General features: G+C 41.3%; 1 protein-coding gene across 3 annotated transcripts in view; it reads right to left on the minus strand.

Moving 5' to 3' along the window:
• The window catches only part of enox2 (ecto-NOX disulfide-thiol exchanger 2), a 143,565-nt gene extending 123,084 nt beyond the window's left edge, over nt 1-20,481 (minus strand). For 2 of the 3 annotated variants that reach the window (XM_079167066.1, XM_079167065.1), the window contains exons 1-2: nt 20,358-20,481; nt 7,985-8,080 (exon numbers count right to left, since the gene is read on the minus strand). In XM_079167066.1, the coding sequence (XP_079023192.1) occupies nt 7,985-8,072 (88 nt within the window). In that variant the 5' untranslated portion in view covers nt 8,073-8,080; nt 20,358-20,481. Of the gene's footprint in view, nt 1-7,984; nt 8,081-20,357 lie in introns of those variants that run through there. The other variant, XM_079167069.1, reaches the window with a different exon arrangement.
• Nucleotides 20,482-20,717: the final 236 nt, after the last annotated feature.

The following is a 20,717-nucleotide window of genomic DNA, read 5'->3' on the forward strand; positions in this document are numbered from 1 at the left end:
CTAGCTACCTGGGCGAGAGAGAGAGAGAGCTAGCTAGCTACCTGGGTGAGAGAGAGAGAGCTAGCTAGCTACCTGGGCGAGAGAGAGAGAGAGCTAGCTAGCTACCTGGGTGAGAGAGAGAGAGAGAGCTACCTGGGCGAGCTAAAGAGAGAGATACCTGGGCGAGAGAGAGAGAGCGAGCGAGCTAGCTAGCTACCTGGGTGAGAGAGAGAGAGCTAGCTAGCTACCTGGGTGAGAGAGAGAGAGAGAGCTACCTGGGCGAGCTAAAGAGAGAGATACCTGGGCGAGAGAGAGAGAGCGAGCGAGCGAGAGAAAGAGCTAGCTAGCTACCTGGGTGAGAGAGAGAGAGAGCTAGCTAGCTACATGGGCGAGAGAGAGAGCGAGAGAGAGAGAGAGAGAGCTGGTCCTTAGAAATGAGGTCTTGAACTCATGACCCTCAAGCTGGATTCTTTGTGGATCTTCCATTCTGCATAATGAATACCTTTAGTTTTACACCTAGAACTTCTACTAACTACTAACTCAGAGGCTGAAAGTCGGGTATTTAACTGGAGCAAACTGTCGAGGCTTGTTAGTCACAGATCTCGTCCCGTCCCCTCCATTGTAGTGAGTGGGGGTCTCTCCGCGGTGCCTCTTTGTCTGGGGGCCTTATCTGGCTGTAAAGCGCCGAGCTCAGCGCCGCCGTCTCTGCTGGCATGGGGATGGAGGCCAGGCCTGCCATCCCAGATAAACCTCCCTCTGTTCTCCCCGCAGCCCAGCAGGCTTCATGTTTGCCGCAGGTGTCAGAGGAAATGTTCCCATAGCTATTAGACTTTAGCGCTGCCGGTGACATGTTGGCACCTCTGATGGGAGACGACTTAGGTTGGGGGAGAGTGATGGCGGGGGAGATGGACACGACGACTTAGGGACAAGACAGAGCGAGGGGGAAAAAGGTTCAACCGGCTTTGCATATCAAAAACTGAAAAATAACGGATGAAAGTTATTGTTTTCCTAACCAAAGTACTTTAAATCAGATGATAAGAGGGTCAAGCTTGAAATAATTGCCTGTAACGATTACCGTACACTATAAGAACAATGTTCTCCAAAGTGTCATGTTGTTGTAACCACACAGTAATGATGGTTGTTGCTCCTGCTGTTCCCAAACTGTCACCAGGGGGAAAACCTTGTTAGCAGCCATACTGTTTCCAGGTGGCAGGAAATTGGATACAAGGAGATATAAGTAAATACACTGACAATTTCTCTCCTTAAAAACAGTTTAAAACAGAACAATAAACATTAAATGTGGGTAAAAAAAACAGTTAAATCCTCGCGCTTCAGTTTTTTTTACATGAATGACGAGCAGAGTTTGTCTTTTGTGAAAAAGTTAAATATTTGTGGTCTTAAGAAACAAGAGCAGAGAAGTGAGGCTGCCACTAATGATCGCTTAAGCCCTAATGTGCCAATTATCTTCCTCAAATAATGAATTAATTGTTGACTCTTGCAAATTATGTTTTGTTTTATCTGACCAACAATCCAGAGCTTCAACATATTCAGTTTTCCATCATGCTAAGACAAGAAAAAGCAGCACATTTTCACATTTGAGAGGCTGAAACCATTAAATATTTACGTGAGAAATGGATTTAACGTTTAATATATTAACATACACAATTAAAATAGTTAATTTTTGATCAGTCAACTAATCGATTCATTGTTGCAGCTTTAGTTTGTAGTTCACACTCTTTCAAATGTCAAGACCGAAGTGAACACGAATGATACGTTTGATATTATGCCTTCCAATTATTGAAATATCAGATGTCTCTTGTGTATAAAAGATTTAAAAAATGTCTCTGTGAGGCCACCTTTTCATCAATATACAACAAGCAGCCCATCTGGGAACAGCGAGGCCAATGTTGACGTGGGGAAAAACAGCACCTTGCCAGGCAGAGAGCAGGACGCTGAACCGGCAGATTAGACCACCTGGCCCTGCCAGACTGTCGGCCTATTTATACCCAGACAATCATTTACTGAGACAAACAGAGAACCAGGGTAGAGCAGCTCTGTGTGACACCCCCATGGTGAAGACAAAACTATTTAAAAAAAGAGCCACTGCCTTCTCTTTCCCTGTACGGTTTTCCCAAAAGAGTGAACTGATGACAGAGTCTTCCTCTGCCACCAGGAAACTCCTCCATGTGATGTTTTACAAAGTGAATACACAGCAAAAAAGGTGCTCCTTTTGAAATTTCACCTCCTTTTGAATTTGAAATTCAGAGCATTAATAAAGCAGCAAAGAAGTGGAGTAATGGCATCCCGAGTAGGAAAGGAAGTTGCTCTCCGCCGTCGCCATGTTGAGAGCCGTGTGGAGGCAATCTCTCAATCACAGATAGCTCTGAATTTGGATACGGATATTATCTGATTGAATACGACACTTGAGAGACATATTTCATGATGAACACTTGACATGAATAAGCTCATTCTTCCAAGCTGACAGTAACGATGTGGCCTATATACACTACATGCGATGAAGCCTTTGATTACACTGCAGTTTGATCAGTCATGCTGTCAAAGTTGGTGTCAGACGTCACAAAAACACAAGCAGCAACTCTCCAAAATCAAGCAACACCTACAAAATAACAAGCAGAAGCATCGCTGAATGGCTTGTGAGTAAATGTGGGCATGAACTGAAATATGCTTTGTGTAATATCTGCTCTGCAAATTAAAAAAGGTAGCAATCGCACAATTTCACAGTAAACCACACTGCAATTAAACCAGGCAACGACTTGTTTGAATTCAAATCCCCCAAAGAGCTCGATTTTTATTTTTTGCTCCTGCCGCGGCTGACATTTTCCCATTAGTGGCATGGGCGCGTAATTTGGTGGCACCAATATTTCATTTCAGAGAGCGTTTCCCACAGTAATGAACATGTCACCAAGTTAAATTAACGTGTCACTGTGTTCAACAGATCCAATGAAAGTAAAGAATTTGAATCACTCAAACATCACATATCAGACCTATTATCACAGTTCGTATAGCCGTTGTGACAGCTTATGTTGCAACCTGGATTTGTACAATCCACTTTAAACATCGGCTCGCTTTATTCTCACCCAAATGATGAGGCTTGGACTGAAAGACGTGACTGTGATATTGTGATGAGTGAGGAAAAGAACCATCCGCAGATTATGAGTGGAAGTAAACGACATCTTGAGACTGCGCTGTTCAGCTACGAGACAAAAACTGCTAAATCTATTTGAAACAAATCACACTCGCACAACCTTGAGATTCTGGATCTGCGTGCTATAAACAACGTTGAGGTGTTAGCGGTATCACTTCGTACACAGGAATGATCCGGTGTCTCAGGAACTTGATACCGTGAAGACGCATGTGTGCCAAAGGCTGCTTCTTTGCACCTCGGTTATTTTTACTTCCTAGTTACACAACGGTGTGACCTGAAGAAGTTAAGCTAAGTTTCATTTTGACTCCTTTGGGAAGCAAGCACAGCTGTTAGCAGCCGAGCCGCTAGCTCCTGAAACAAATGTGGGGAAATGGCGGTGAAGGCGGTGAACTGCTTTCTCATTCAACATGGTTGAATCTCAACGAGGTGCCTGGACTTGAAAATGACGCCCAAAACAGTGGCAATGGGAGAACATAATTGTCCAATCATAGCCAAGTATATAAATCACATGCTCAACTAAACACATCCACAAACGTCAGGCTTGTGAGAGGGAAGAATGGAATTTGGAGGAGCTGGTAGGCAGATTTTTTTTACCCTATAAAACGTTCAACACAAAGTAGTAAAACTTCTATCAGAAAAGCGGATATCCTCTTGTCTGGACTTTCTTCAGCCTGCCCTCACATCTCTTGCCCAGTCGCCATCAGGGAAGCGGCTCCACAAACTCTTCCTTGATGAGACCAAAAAATCCTGAGCAAAACAACTAAAGTCACGGGTCCAGTCTGAGCATTGTGATACAAGTGTTGGTGTGGAAGAGAGAGCTGGTGTGTGTGTGTGTGTAGGTGCTTCAACAGCCTACTAGATCTAATCTCTCAAAACACAAAAGGCTGGAGGCAGAGATGAGTGGAAGTTATCATAATTAGCTACCACCATCACAAAACTGCTGCTGTGGAAAGTAGTAGAGAAAAAGACACTAGAGATTCTCATGAAGTGTTCACTGAACCGAGTGGTGACTCTCTTACTTTTTAGACTCCATGACTTTGCCCACTTGCTTGTCATATTGTTCAGTTTCTAATACATCCAAACACAAATGGAGACACTGGGGAGGCTCTATCGACGAGAGGAGAAGAAGAAAGTAGGTTAAAGGGTTAAAGCTTGACGACCTTGTTTATTAAGTGTGTGTTGAATGGAGACTGCACATGAGTTACATTAACTTGGCATTTATGTTGTTTTTAAGCAACCGTCATAAATGTTCGGCTTAGTCCTCTGGCAATCACATCTGTTCTGCTCTTTGTAGGCAGAGACGTGAGAGAGAGAATCGTACTGAGCCTGGGAAACAGGTGGAGCTAAATGGAGCTAATTTACTGACTCTGTGTGTGTGTGTGTGTGTGTGTGTGTGTGTGTGTGTGTGTGTATCGCAAGAGAGTCGTGCGAAAGACAGAGCCAGACAGACTGACATATGGAGCAAAGGTGAGCGCTAATATTAGTCTGCTGCTGCTGTCAGTTTGGGCGAGAGGTTAACAATATGAACCACAATCCTAAAAAAACACATGCTCTTCCTCTGTCTGTGCATCTTTGCTCTAAAAGAAATCCAGTGGCAACTCTAGTTGCTGCAATTCTTTCTTAGATGTCTCTCAAAACTGAGTAACGGTCTGCCTGTCAGGCCGTGCAGGTGAGGATAACCACGATGCAGCTTTGATTCTTAATTCTGATTCCTAAATAAATCCCTGATGAGCACCTATGGCAGTCAATGAGGCTCCAAAAACCAAAATGTGGAGGTGGAGGTGGAGGTGTTGGTCGCTTTGGTTAAAAACAAGTTGTTATTTTTGTTCAGATTTATTGAGAACGAGCACAGAACAGTATGGCCTCTACCATTACTCCCTCTCACATTAGAATATTAAAGTTTAAACCTCGCAACAGGACAGAAGATGGAAAATAGCGGTAGCAAAATGCACTTGACAGAAAATGGCTCCATCCGATTGTTGAATGAGAAATTGACAGCGATTTGTCCTGGTCTGTAAAATGTGTGCACTTGTGACAGTATAACAGGAAATATCCTCTCCGCTTCGCACAGACAGTAGTACCCGGGTAGCTCTTAAATGTCAAATAGCTGTTCTTAACAAGGAAGAGGTTGATGAACAGTCTTTTAATAAGTATCCCTGGTAGTGTGCACTGCATGTGTGTGTGGTCACGTTGCCGAGTCGAGCAATCTGCTCTGCAGCAAAAATCAAAGACAACAGCACATCAGTATTTTGAGAATGATTTAAAGAAAGAGAACAGAGAGAAAGCTCTTATCACATCTAACAGCCGGCTCTCGTGGGTGTTGACCAGAAAATCAAAAACATCTCGCGGTGACAAAAGGATTCTTTCTGTGACTCAAAACTCTCAACTACAGCGGCGGAAAAAAAGGAAGGCGTTGCTCAAATCCAATCTTTCACCTAGAAAGTTGTTTTCTTTTTCTCCGACAGCTGCAGTGGCCGGCGTTCTTGAACAGTTTTTTTTTTTTTAAACGGGAGCTTTGACCCATTTGCTTCCTGGTTGGGTGTTAAACTAGGACATTATACTGTCTACTGAGTAGAACATGGAATCCTAGCATGTGTAAAATTAGAACGAGGACGTAATCAGCAACCAGCTAATATTGGAGTTCAGGATCCCAATTTCCTTCCGTATGGTGACATAAATCACTTTCAAGTGGTGGTAAAGACAGAGTGAGCTATACTGGAGATAATTGCTCTGTCTGGCTGAAAGGGAAAGAAACTTTTGTCTATCTGGACTTAGAGAGAGCATGATTGACCAACAGAGCAAGAGGAACTGGAGCTTATTCTGCCCTTTGATCAATGTTTCACTCTGGGTACCAGCACAGAATGAGAATAATCAGGAGCTATGACCGACCATGTCAATAAGGTTTGTCTGGTGTTAGTAGTTGTGGTTATACAGAAGAGCAAATCTATGGTTATATACAAACACAAAATATAATTAGGACACCAAGACACCGTTCACATTACGGCTCAGCACAATGGTCGCTCTTCATTTTAGTGCTTAATGCTGTCACGCTCCACTCTGCATGATAATGAAAGAGTGTAACGGCTCGCATCAATGAGTCCCGCTTCAGACAGGTAGCATCAAGCATTGTTGACTCGAGCTCCTCTGCAAATGAGCTCGGTTGTTAGTTTGGAACAGTTGATAACAGGCTTTTAACAGGGCAACGCTGCCAACATGTTTTTTGGGGGGTTTGGTAGCTGGAGATGATGCATTTTGAAGTTTTAAAAAGCTAAATGCAGAAAAACAAGCAGGAGATTCACAGTCTGTTATTTAACATCGATATTTTGAGCCACATGCCTGAACATGAAAGTTGGTATTGTTCTGATAATTGTAGCCGACTTTGAACCTAATTTGAAATAATAGAGTACAATCTGTCTGTTTGACTGATGACAGGAAATGAAAAGAATGAGATGGTAACTCTGCCGAAATCTATTTATTTGGTCTCATTTCTAGATGATTTAACATGCGTGTATGTTTTCAATAACACATGCATAAAACCAAGCTGCCATTTACCGAACGTACATCTCTTTGAAATGACTAGTTTACCCGTTGAAGATAATGTAATGTGGAAATTACAGTGGAAATGGTCAGGCATGATACGGACCAATGTGTTCTTCTAAAGAAAGGGAATTGGTTCGTGATGTTTTGTCATTTTGAATACGTTTGTGCAACACTGGTCTATACAGTCCACATGCAAATATAATCCATATGGACTCCACTGCATGTACCACAACTGGAATGCGACCCACGAGGACTCTGATGTTTGGGGGGAAGCTGTGCTGTATTTCAAAACTGTAAATAGGACTACATGAAATAATGAAGCCGTATTGCCCGTTCAATTACACCTTAATTGAAATGGTCATTTAAATGGCCAATCAGAGCGTCCTCCTCAATGTAGATTGTTGTTCAGCAATCCTAACCATGCATTACTTTTTTAATGGGTTATCATTTTAAGAGACACGATGGTGATATGCCTTTAATTCCTAAATTAAAACAGAGGTTAGGTAATTATGGCATAGGCAGAAAAATACTCTGCAGTATATTCAAAATGAGCAGGGCTCTGATTTGAGCACGTGCCCAAACATAGGCGGGATATAGCTGGGGAAAAGCTATTTGACATGCAGCCCACATCTGCAGTAGTTATTAGTTCTTAGGCAACAGGTAATTAGAGGAGATACCGCTGCTGTTAATCTGCAGCTCAATCTGAAGGCAGGTTCCAGTGTTTAACAGCCTGAGAGCAAGGCAGCACATGGGACAACAAAGAACAGCAGACATCCTGCAAACAACTCACTTTAAGCGCTGTTTCAGCCCCTTCTTCTACTCTGAGGCCGAGGACATTTCCACTTCAAATCTCTTACAAAACATAACAGACATCAAATCATAACTACACGACAGATGTTCGTGTCGGCACTCTACCGGTGCAGGTGCAGTGCTACCTTTGAAAAATAACCGAAAAAGCAAAGCAACAACAACTTTCACAGCAGAATGACACTGAAGATAAACTAAAAGGACAGAAATAATTTGAACTGATGAATTCAACCTACGCAATCATTTTTCTTGTTTTTCCTTCTACAACAGGTTTCCTGCTAAAGCTATGAAACTAATTAACACTGTGCTTCAGAAATGTTTTCGATTTGGAAATAAATCATTGGAAATAGTCAAAATTAGAGATTTGAGCAATAAAAATGACGAAAACATCGCCTCAGAATCATGCAGATAAAACCTAAGAACACACATTACATAAGGCAGTGGCGGATCACTGTCTCAGTCACACTAAACAGGAAGTCATGGAGATCGTACCTTCGTTGTTGACGTCATACAACAGATTGTCTGAAGTGCCGGCCCACTGCACTCTGGCACAGAGGACGTTGCAGTAGTTTGGCTTCATCTTTGGTCCTGCACAACACAAAAGCAGAAAATGAAGAAGAAAAAAAAAGAAGAAAACGTCACGGCTCTCAGGCAGCTTTAGCACTCACCATTAAGTCCGTTTTTGATATGGTACATTTCAGTTTTGGACACTAAAGCGCAGCCTTAAGGCAGCTTCCCCACTGACAACAGCTCAAGCCTCGTCACTCATTTCAATGAGACCGCTGGTTCGGCTCGGCGGGGGGGTCCTGTCGCAGAGGGATCGGGCAAAACAAATCGGTTCTGGCCCTTTTCTTTTTTTTTTTGGTCCCCACAGCACAATGTTGGGTCATTAAACAAAACACACTTTCCAATCAAATACGTGCAAGCACACAGAGGAAAGTGAAATACCTTGCGGCGTGGATCTCGTAGCATTGCACTAATTTGCTGCCTACCATGCATGGAGCAGAAAATTATTACTTCTGTGATTAACTTTCCAGAGCTGTACAATCAAAAGCTCAGAGGAGTACAAGGACATGAACCACTGTCTTCGCATTCTAAACCGTCATCCTGGGCTCGTTCTTCAGTATTTCATCTTCTTTACTTGCACCCTGTGGCAAAAAACGCTCACACTTACACTTGCATTGGGGTTTTTTCATCGCGCATTTGTCGGTGTGAAGGTCTCTAATGCTGAGATGATGGTGATGCTGCTTTAATCCCAGAACATTTGTGAGTGAGGAATAAAAACTACCGCAGCAGACTACTGGGTACAAATTTGCAAATAAGCAAAATAGGAATCATATAACCCAGAAGACACATTACAATCCAGGCTGCTCACTAATTAGAGCCACAGAGTGAATCTAAGCTCTATAGGCCACTATAATAAGAAGGGCTATTTACTGCAACATAAGAGAGGGAGAACAAAGCTGCTATAGACCCAGTAGGGTTAGGGTTTGGGGTTTTCAGCGGATTAAAAACAATGTATTTTGTATTTTCCTTCTTGTTGCCCCATTACAGTGGTTAGCTCCCCAAAGAGTGAAGGCTGGAGTTGATGTGATTTGTATAAAAGCTGCTTCTTCAGATGTGGATTATACGGGCATGCTCAGAATGTACAAACACCGCAACGAGGGCATGAATAGGTGTGCTGGTACTACTGAGAGGAAACCAGACGTGTGCGGTGTTTATTTTTTCACTCTCAGCTGATAAAGACGTCGCCTGATAATCAGACTGAATTGCCATTTGGTTTCACTTTGTTCATTTAGCCCGACACTTTGTTCAGGTGAGCTGCTTTCTTGTTTTGTTTCGCCCCGAACCAATCAGCGGCAACTCCAGCGACCTCTTTCAGCTGCTGAACAAAATCGATGTGTTGACAGAAATTCAGAGTAATTCTAATGAAGATTATTGCGAAATTCACTCTGTGATTTGACATTTTCCTGTTTCCTGTGATGTTTAAGAGGTACCGAGCCGTTCCACCGTCCGGGGTCATAGTATGATGACTCTGTCCCGAGCCAAATCTCTGAGCCTTCACCCATGCCTATCCACACCCTCCTCAACATCCGGCTCACACACTTGCAAAGAAACCATTCGCAGTAATGAGAATCGATGGGGGTGTTAAAAGTATTGGCAGTCCGGCCCGGGAGCTGCGGTCGGTGCCGTCTTTATTAGTCTGGTCTCTAGCCTGCCAGCTCTAAATAGGGGAGCATTGATCAGAAGGTGAGGCCGGGCTGAATCCAGCCCTTTAATTGCTTGTGTCGCTCCTCGTTCTCACTGCAACAGCTGTCAGTCGGCTCCAAGGTAAACAGAGGCCACAGTCACAGTGAGGCGGAGGTCTTAAAGTCATGGGGAATTTAACATCATATTCATCTTCATCAGTCGAGAGCCAGAAAGAAGCACACACACACACACACACACACACACTTATGGGTTCTCTCAGCAATTCAGGCATAGATATTAATAGGCTCATTATTATATAATTCCCTCTGAATTTCTCAAATTTGGCAAAAGGATGTCCCTTCTTCAACGGAGTGAAAATTCCTCACAGTCCTTAGTGCCTCAGATCTCATAGACAGCATTGCTGAGCAACGGTCTGTATTCCATTAATGTACGCAGTGACATTCAACCACTTAGTGTGACGATTAACATGAGCTACTGAAACATGCATCAACATAATTATATAAAAACATACATACTGCATATTGACGCAGCAATTAAATGCAATTTAACACATCTTTAAAAGCATTTCCTCGATATCATTCAGGAATTTAGCTCTTCAGAGTACAGAGAGATCCAGTACATGGGCAGACTGCCACTGTATGACAGAGAACATGTTGTCATCCCAACTCATCACATACTGATGCATTGTCAGCTTTAAAATGACTCAACAACACGATATGACTAGAACACCGACTAGAACACCGGCCTCTGGTCGAAAGTCCTGTTTGTTTGACCCGGCTGCCTCCACTCCACTCTATGTTGATTTTTTTTGGTCTTCACACTATGTCATCACACTCCCGGAGGATTTTCTCTGAACATTTACTAATGACAGTGATGGATTTACTCTGTAGCTACTTGAAAGCCTGGTGTGTACAGATGCTAAAGGGTGACTTGTGCGTCAGTATCAAATGCCAACGAGCGTGACAAAGCGTCTGCATGTGACTCCCTGGTGAATGAGAGTGGACTGAGAATATAGAAGAGGCAGGCAAGAATTGACCAAAAATCATTTCATTTGTCCAAAAAAAACCTTTAGGTGATAAGCCTTGACTTAAAAGTCCCAGCTTCAAATGCATTGCGTTACTGAACAGCTGATTTTACAGTAAAGCAGGAAAGGTACAGTACATGTCTTGGTCTTGCTGAAGCCTTTCTGATCAATACCCAAGACTGTGTCCCTTTGACAGATTATTTCAAATGTGAAATCATTCACTCATTCACTACTCCTTATACTCACTATCAACGGACTTCACTTTACCGAACTATATAGTGAGCTAATCAGTCAAGTAAAAAAACACTTTTGGACACTACTCAGGGCCTTTTCTCTGCGCCGTTAATTACGTCATTGCTGTCCCACAATTAAATGAGATATTTGTGTAGTTACCTGATTGGAAAATGCTCTTAGTGAATTTAGTTCCCCCTGGTAAGCTGTTATGCAGCGTATATTTCTCGGGCTTTTATTGTGAAAGGGAACAGAAGGAGTAACGGTATGCACTTGCCATGCCGTTGTCAATGCGGGGCGTATTTTCTCAAATTTTTAAATACAAAGTACTTTGGGGCCATTTGTGTTGTTGCGCTGCTCTGCTTACCTTAAATATAATATAGGATGTGAAATGGAGAATTAATCCCCTCCCTTACAAGATCATGAAGGTTTTTTTTTTCCCCCATGCCTTTACAAAAGGTAGCAGTTCTTACTTTTGTGTCAAAATGATATAACTTACATTATCTTAGTGTGTGTATTATGAACTTTCAATAGTATACGGCTTAATAACTCATTCTATTCAAGGTAATCAACTGTCTGGAAGATGATGAAAGAAACATTGCAATAAAGTATTAAAATATACTCAAGAAAATCTAGTTATTTTCAATTTCAGTCCCTAGGAAAATAAACATATTCATGAGTAAAGCTTCCACTGAGTTACCTGCTGAAGGAGAACAACCCTAAATGTTCTAAATGTTCTAAATTCTAAAGGTCTATCCATCTCTGACTCCAGCACTAGAGCGCTCTGAGGGAGGTAAAAACCGGTGAAATCCTTCGACACATTAAGCAGATGTCTGGCTGCTTCAGACGAGGAGCTCTGTCAGAGTTGTATCCTGGCTTTAGGGTTGGAGTCATTTCAGACGTCTTGGCAGCTAATCAGCCGCTATCGTTCATCAAAAAGTCAAAGTGACAAGGCTCAGCCTATCTCTACAGAATCTACCGGGGTGAGATGGTGTTTCACTTGTACAGTCATTCAAAGCTTTAGTGTTTCTGAGGCTTGAGAGGAATCACATAAACCAATTCAGTGCGTGACATATTTCTGGATGCAAGCCTGCAAAGGATTTATTTGGATGTAACACGGGTAAATAAAAAAGGTGTTCTTCGTATGTTACTCCTTCTATAATCAGACAAATAAAAGCCCCATCCAGATAAAACCAGAAAAGCAAGACAGACGGACGGCAACTAATCAAATCGGAAACAAACTTAGGACACAAGGGCTCACCGGCGTTTCTAATTCCAGTTCCCAATAGCATGAAATATGTAGATGTCATTCATAGGACATGGAGGGTAAAGTATGGAAGGATGTTTTGACCACTTTCTGCTATAATCAAAGTCCTCACAGCTCATCACTAGAACTGGAGATTTGGTTCAATCACCAGAATTATACCCTCCATCATCAGCAACCGGCTGATTAAAAGTACGGCTTTTATCTTTGTGAAAAACATGGCGTTTGTGGAAGTAACTGCGCCGGGGTCGTCCTCAGACTGATCAGATAATAAAGTGCAAAACAAAGTGCAACAACACAGCCTCCGTCGCTTTGAGAAGTCGTGCGAGCGCCTCCGCCCCTTCTACTCGTCAAACGTCACTGCAACTTCCAGATTTACCGGGGTATGAAATTAATTGTCTTCACACCTTTTTGGAGACTTTCGCATGAGATCAACGTCCACCGAGATCTGACGAGGAGATCAACCCCCGAAAGCTGAAAGCCACGTCGCCTAAATGAGTGAGAGAGGACGTTGCATGGAGGACCACTTTCAAACAGCAATTCAGTCCCGCCTGAGGCCCAAATAGGCTGCAAAGCAAGTGTTTAGGAATAAATAGAACCTGTTATCAAGCACTGGGCTTTGAACCAATGCACTTATGGTTATACTGCAAGGCAACTGTACAGTTTTCGTTCATCTTCTACGTTACATACCTACAGATATTCCCATGTAGTACTTGGAGTACGAGTCCACTGCTCTAATTTTTTTAGGCCTCCTGGGAAGCGCACAGCGTCTGCTCCCATACTGTCATTTAAGCTGGAGTATTTTTAAACCGGAGAGGTAGGAGATGTTTAAACTTAAGAAATGGATTTATTTTTAACAGCCATTTGAGTGAAGTATGTAACAGAAGGTAGATGAGACCTCTACGAGGGAGGCGACTATAATTAAGTCACTATGCCAACTAAACGTCTTCATCTGCACATTAACTTCGCCCTCATTTCGACCCCTGCGGTGCACATCACGAAATATCCCGACAGTGAGTACACTTGGAGTGATGTGCCAGAAAAAACAAACATTCAATTAAAAAATTCCAAACTCTCCCTGGCTGACATTTCCTTTCATTAGCGTACAAAAGGGAAATAACATTCTACCTTTTATCAGTCCTTTAACAGTATAGTGTTATTTTTAAAAATGACGACTGGCAGCAGGAAAATGGTTTCTCCTGAGAAGTTAACCCGAGTTAACCCAATCCTGAGAACCCACACGGGATTCAAAAATGTCGCATATTAGCAACACATTGTAGGTAAACAATTCTGTTACACAACAGACTTCTTCTGTCATCTGAGCTTTCAAAACATTTCTGCCAAAATAGGAAATATAAACATCCAGTTGAACTCAGCATCACCCGATTCTGAACATTAAGCGTCTCTTGAATATCATTAAATACAATAAACACATCATGAATGCAAAATGAGAGAATCTTCTTTATGTGTCGTCAGGTTTCCATGATGGTGACTGAATGATTTAACCATGTGTTGTTACAGCAGCTGCTGTAAGCACGATAAGGGAACTATTGTCATTTGAAGCAATTCACTCATATAGATTTGCAAGAAAAAACATATTTCCATCCACATGGTTTCACTATTAACTCTTTGCACCATTCTAGTGAGTCACTTTGTTGTTTTGTGTTGGACAGGTACTGTATGCAGACCCAAAATACACACAGGCTTATTGATTGGCTCAGATGGCACCCTCCCACCGCCTGCCTCTTCTTATCCAGCTCCTCAATTCCCCCCGAGGGTCAATACAACATCTCATCAGGAGAAATGTCACCTCTCCTCACCCGAAAGTGGGACAAAAACTATTTGGTTGAGAACATGGGGAGCATTCTCAACATGGTGCCATCCACCAAGCTAAGTTTAGCAAGACGGCCTCAGGCAGCAGAGTCTCGTCGGCACATTTAGTGAATAACGCCGGAGCACTTACACAACAAACAGGAATGAAACTTTTGGTTTCACTTTCAAACTAATTTAAACAATAGCAAATAACTACTCAGTTGCATTAATTAGATGACGATGTCACAGGCTTACAGTAGGTGCTAGTTTACCAGAGTAAAAGTGGGCCAGTCGACATCTTATTGGAGCGTTTGTTATTAAGAGATGTTTTCTGTGAGCAGTGGTCTACAAGCCTCTAAGGGACTAATGTGTACATGTTGTTTTATAACACTTTAGGCCTGTGACATCAGCCTAATTAACCTAACGCAGTAATTGGTTTGTGCACATGGTATTTACTGCCGCTGTTTTCATGCAATAACTATTGTTTTAAAGTAAAAACACACTGCAGCAATGCCTCTGTCCTTTTGCAGTAATTGTTCTTAAATAAGGATATCATGATTTTGATTTTTGCTTCAAAAGTTACTTAAAGCATTAATCGATTATTTAAACAGCTAGCCACTTATTTGCTTTTGCCAATCATCATTCAAGAATGAATTGCCTCATATCTAAAAACAATCCAAAAGAAAGGATGATACGAGGGTCCAACATTTACTTTTTTAAATGTAAAGCATCAGCATTTGGTTGCACAAACTGAAAATACGGTTGCCATTTTTAGTAAACTTATATTTTTAGTAATTAAGATCATACCATAAGGTATACGTCCCCTTAATGCGACATCAATATTTGGTAACTGTAATAAAGCTTTTATTCTTATCAAAACAACATAATTTTCCGTCAAGCTCAAAAATGCCTTGATACTTTGCCGTATACTTTGTAATAGCTCGATATTAAAAACACATAACCTGTAATACAGCTTTCCGTTAACGGTTTCCTCCAGTCTTCCGTGTCGTGTCTGTGCACTGCTGCAGCAGGAGGACTTGGATGGCGTTTTGACAGCCTCCCCTTCAGCATGAGCAAAATATTGAAGTTCAATTGTAGTTTTTTTTACAATAGCAGCACTCTTGAGATGTGGTGCACCAGCGAAACGTCTGTCTAGTTCATGATTGACATGTGCTGTAAAAACACATTTCAGGCTTTACAGCAGAAGTGCACGTTTTTTTAATCATATCGCAATATAGAGCTCGTCAATATGCATGTAACCCTATACCTCATTAATATTCCAAAGCAAGCTTCCAGCTACTCTAACACTGCACACTGATGATGGAGAACATGACGCACACGTTATATGTGGGCTCTGTAAGCAGAGGGACTGCCCGCCACTCATACTTTATTGACGATATGGTGGAGAGTTGGCGTGCGGTTATTGTAATGCATGTTAATAAACTGAATTAAGATTGAGGAAGGAGACAACATATTTCTCCTTGTGTCTGCGAAATGGGTCATGAAGAGGAAGGGTTGTTTTAATTATATAACTCAGGGGCATAAACATAAATGTGTTCTGAATAAATAAGATCGTTACTGGTGATGTTTATGTATATCCACGGGTCAATGTCAACCTAATTCTTATCTTAGCATCTCAATTATTCTATTAAATAAAGTGTTTTCCAACACAGAATTGTCAATTATTGTGAAAAGCAGCAGCTCCTAATCAATAAACTCGAACATAAGACGATTGATCTCTGCTCCTCCTGAAGCACAAAGCACCGGCCACCACTGTTGATCTCTTTTGACGGAACAGAATCACGACATGAGCAGGCTAGCTTCACTCTAATGTGAAAAGCTAAACCAAATTGGTATGCAGGGCAGGCTTTTGACTTCAAAAGTGAGGTTAGCGCAATTTTATATTGAAGCTTAGTTCTGTTTCAAGCAGCCAGGGTCACCTTACCGAACATCCAAATTCAACTGAACTGACAGATCTGAAGTGCAGTGCAGACAAATGCACTTTTAATGGGAGGATGATTGCTACAGCAGTTCACTACAATAGCATATTATAGCAAATAAATGAGCTTTGAAATGGAAGTTTAAAAGGCCTTTCGAACAAAGAAGATTCAATCGTAACTTCTAATTTAAATTGAAAAAATAAGCTTCTTTACTAATAATGAATTATGATGAAATTAAAGTGAATTATTGTCAAGGTGTATGCTACTTACCATGTCTGAAGACATGTATGAATATCATTAAATATGAATCAGACAAGGGTGACTAAGGAAGCCATTGTGAGTCACATGATGGTGTTAACAGCTCCAAAGTAGGTTGTATTCTGTATATTTGGTGAAGTTTAAAAATATGATAAGTGTAAAAATACCTGTGCGTAGGTATTACAGATTGTTTTCTTTAGGCATTCATGTTGATATGGCTTGGTGTAAGTGTAATGTTTTGATTAAAAATAGGTTGGAAAGGTTATGTTTAGTGTGAGTTTTAGGGCTAAACTGATCCGTCTTTATCAATTCTGATACCTAAACTCAGAGTAGCCATCCTTAGCCATAAATAAAACAATATAGTGCACCAGTGATGCAGCGGCACTCAAAATTGAGATAGTGAATGAACGACTGAATTGTGAGGATTTTAGACTCTTCGTTGTCTTCTGTGAGAATGAACTGAATATCTTCACGTTTTGGAGTGTTTGGCAGAATAAAACAGCAATCCGATGGCAACACCAAAGGCTTTAGGATTTTATGTTATGTTATAGCCTAAATAATTAATCAAACAATCAAGACAATAATCATAATGTGGATCAGCGTCATCCCTCCAAATACTGAATTCAATTAGTTAGGTGATGGCGCCAAAACTGATCCAACAAATCGGATCGGTGCATCTCACGCTACATCCACACTAATACGTTTTCCTATAAAACCGGAGTTGATCTCCGTCCACACGGAGAGCAATTACTGCTTTTGATCCTTTACCGTTTCTGTGTGGACTTCACAATAGTTGTGCAGAAAAAAAGCAGCTGTGACTGCTAAGAACCAATCAAGTAGAGAACGTGGGTGTCTACGTCATCGTTTTTAAACGTATGCGTTTATGTCTGTCCACACTAGGAGGTAACCCCGGAGTTTTCAAACTTAACCGTCCTTGGGAGTGTTTTTAAACATATCTGGCGTAGTGTGGACGCTCAGCGTAAACGTAGCAAACGTTACAAGTTTTAAAAAGGAAACGTAGTAGTGTGGACGTGGCCTCGGTGGAAGGAGTTTGAAGGACATTAGCTGCTTTAGCTACCTTTGTTGTCCATACAGTATACCTCATCATATTTCTAATGCTCCCTGATGTCTCCATTGTCACCAGCTAATCAGACTTAAACAATGCAACAGAACACAATGACATCATCCACGTAACAATAGGCTAGAATCCCCTCAGCACTCACAGCTGTGGTGTCCATATGTCTCCGTCCTGTGCCTCCAACAAGTCGGGCACAAATCCATCAACAGAGCAGTAGATCAGGTAACACTGGCATGGCTGCAGTCTTATTTGTGCAAAGCAAGGTCATGGAACCACATGGATGCTGGATCAATCAGACAGATTAATGAAGCACAACCTGCTGACATGAGGAATATTGACACCCCTATTACATCTTGGTGCTGCAGTCCTCAACGCTCAACACTGCTTAAATAAATCAGGCCCAAGTAGAAGGAGGCACGGAAACTGCTGAAGCTAATCCTTCACATGATAACGCAGATAAACAGAATACAAGAAGATCTGAACTGTAATGGAAATAACAACAATGAACTCCAAAATGTCACAGACTTGAATATCATTTTGGTAGCTGTGGCTACTTTGCTTCGTATTTAATACATGATAGCTAACAAGCTAAGATAATCTACTTAACAGAATCTCATTTTATAGTTTGCTTTTTCCAAAAACAAACATATTCAGTTCACGAACAAGTAATAACGTATAAAACTTAGAAACCAGCAAAACCTCACATTAGAGAAAAATGCAGGCAGCTAATTAAAGCTGCAGTGATTAGTCGATCGACAGAAAATTAAGTTTTCAGTAATTTTTCAAGGTAAATGTTTTTTCAAGTATCTCAAATGTGACGATTTACTGTTTTTCTTTGTAATATATGACAATAAATACTATACCTTAAGGTTTAGGACTTTGAATTGGACAAAACAATCAAATAAAAGACATCAGAAATCGTAGATAAATGAAAATCGAAAAGGACTTCATTGATTGTCAAAATTGTTGGCCTCCTTGCTCTCAGTAAGTGTCAACGGCATCAAAGGAAATACATTGAACAACAAAAAAACTGAATGAAATAGTTTATATCGGTCCACAGCTCTGCAGCAGAGAGAAAAGCCTACGCAGTACCTTCTCCTCGAATGAGCTTTCTTAAACGCTGAAAGCAAACGTCATTTTTTCCTGCCCAGGTTTTGGTCGATTTCGAACGGGGACGGGAGTGGGCATGAACAAATGGCATCTTCCATTTTTAATCAATAGGAGGATTAACCTTTGCTCAGCAGCGCCTCTCTACACAAAATGTGGAGTCAAGATTTAGGATCAAACCTGTGAAGACATGCTTCAGCTCATTATTGGACTTAGATCTTCAGACCTGTATGACACCCCACATATCACTGGCATTAGGTTACCATTAATGACTCAGAAATCCCTCAAATCTCTCCAAAGAAATGCACCTCATCAAGAGCTTTTCTGGAAATTAATGTATTTGCAGAGGTGTCTTCGGTAATAATCCTCCATATTTTTAGAGGCGAGGTCTCCACTTTCATGCCCTTATCAAAGGCTCATGTCGGAACATTTAGATAAATACCACAATGATGATTCGTATTTCCATATGACTCACACAGTGCTCAGGGAACGGTCCTACATGCACAGAACAAACCGGGGTTTCACAAATTCATGTCAGCACACAACAATAATTTGACGCCAAACTACTTTCTGAAAACGATTTACGTGTCAAGTTGTTTTCAATTAAGTTTATCACCTAATTAATTTAAGTGCTTTATGCCGCAAAAGAGAAACAACAAAAGAAAGCAGAGGACAAGGAAAACTTAAATAAAAACAGAAATAAATGTTGACTACACACAGAGACAACATGGGTCATTTTCCCAGAAATAATGCCAAATATGTTCTGGTTCCAGCTCCTCAAATGCAGAAAATATAGCTTGTTTTGTTTATTTTGCATGGTTGTTAAATGAATATTGTTGGGTTTTAGACTGTTGAACACTTCTGAGAAGTAAGAAGCCGGCATTAGGCTACAAACAAACTTCAACACGGTCGCATGACTTAACTTCACCACCACCAAGCAAAAGGCAGACTAGTTGGTGGATGACATACACATTTAGCCACTTGTTAGCAACTTCATTAAGACGAGTCGAAGCTTCAAAATTCACAAGATATATATACTGACGTACTTTATGTTGCAGAAGCAAACAAGCGTGTGTTTAACCACAGACCTTATTTCAGCTCATCTAACCAAAACCCATTCAAAAAGCCCTTTGACTTTGAAATAATGGAACCGGAAGTGCAGCAATGCAAACTCACTTCCGGGTTTCAGGACTCATTCCTGCAGCACTCATTAGACCAGACGAAAGTCTTAAGTAAATCTCAACCAAGCAACATGTCAACCACACTCTCCATACTTTTGCTCAGATCAAAGTTGCCTCAACAAAGTTGGTATTTTACAAAGGTGTGTTTATGTATGTATTACTACAGCCAAGCCTGTACAGCTTTAAACTGTAAGTACATTACAGAGTTGGTTTACAAAAGGTTTCCTCGCTAGAATAGAGATAACAAGTCTGGGTCTCCTTTCCTGGAGGCATCTCAAACATTGAATCTCTCAAATTCAGCTACAAAGCACTCTACAGAAAATACTTTTGACCATCAGTACTATCACTTGATCTTCTTCTAGCCTCCTCTGGACGTGTAGAGAAACATCTCGACTGCACAAACATCCACATCAAGACAAACCAGCTGCATGGTTGATTTAAGTATACATGTGAAAGAGACTTATTAACGTTGGATGCTTAAAACGACTTTATACGCTATAAAATGCTCACGTTATTCACGCTGCTCTAATACCTACGTTACGTATTGGGACAAACGTCAACTCGTTAGAACCTATTCATGGTTACATAACGCTTCAGATGAAACCTAACAAAGCACTTTACATGTGGTAAAAACACTAAACATGCGCTCAACTTTTACCACATTGTGCCTCATTGTAAACTCGAGAGAAGCTAACGCTAACTACGCTAAGTTAGCGTCTGAGAAGTGAAAGAGGAAACTAAGAGGAAGTTTGAAAGTACCTGGCTGTAACGTCCGGCCTCATCCATACTCTCCTGTGTCGCTGTGAGGCGTCCAAAAAAAATCCACACTACACTTGGAAGTTTCTTTTTCGTTGTTCTTGTTGAGTGGGTAACCAGGAAAAGCTTCTGGTTAGCAACGAGAGCTGTCAAACAATGGCGGAGCCAAGTACGGCAAGCGGGAAGTCGACACGTGCTTTTTGTTGACGTTTTGTGCAAACCCCCTATGGGCGAATATACAGTATATTAAGAGAAGTGTGCGCCAACTAAACAGAGAAAGAGCGAATTCCCTTTGGCAAAACAAATATTTCTTCTGTAGCCTCAGATCAATAACGGTCATGGAAGAAGTATTCAGATGCTTTA

This window comes from Pholis gunnellus (assembly GCF_910591455.1).
Source record: "Pholis gunnellus genome assembly, chromosome: 10".
NCBI classification, from domain to species: Eukaryota; Metazoa; Chordata; class Actinopteri; order Perciformes; family Pholidae; genus Pholis; species Pholis gunnellus.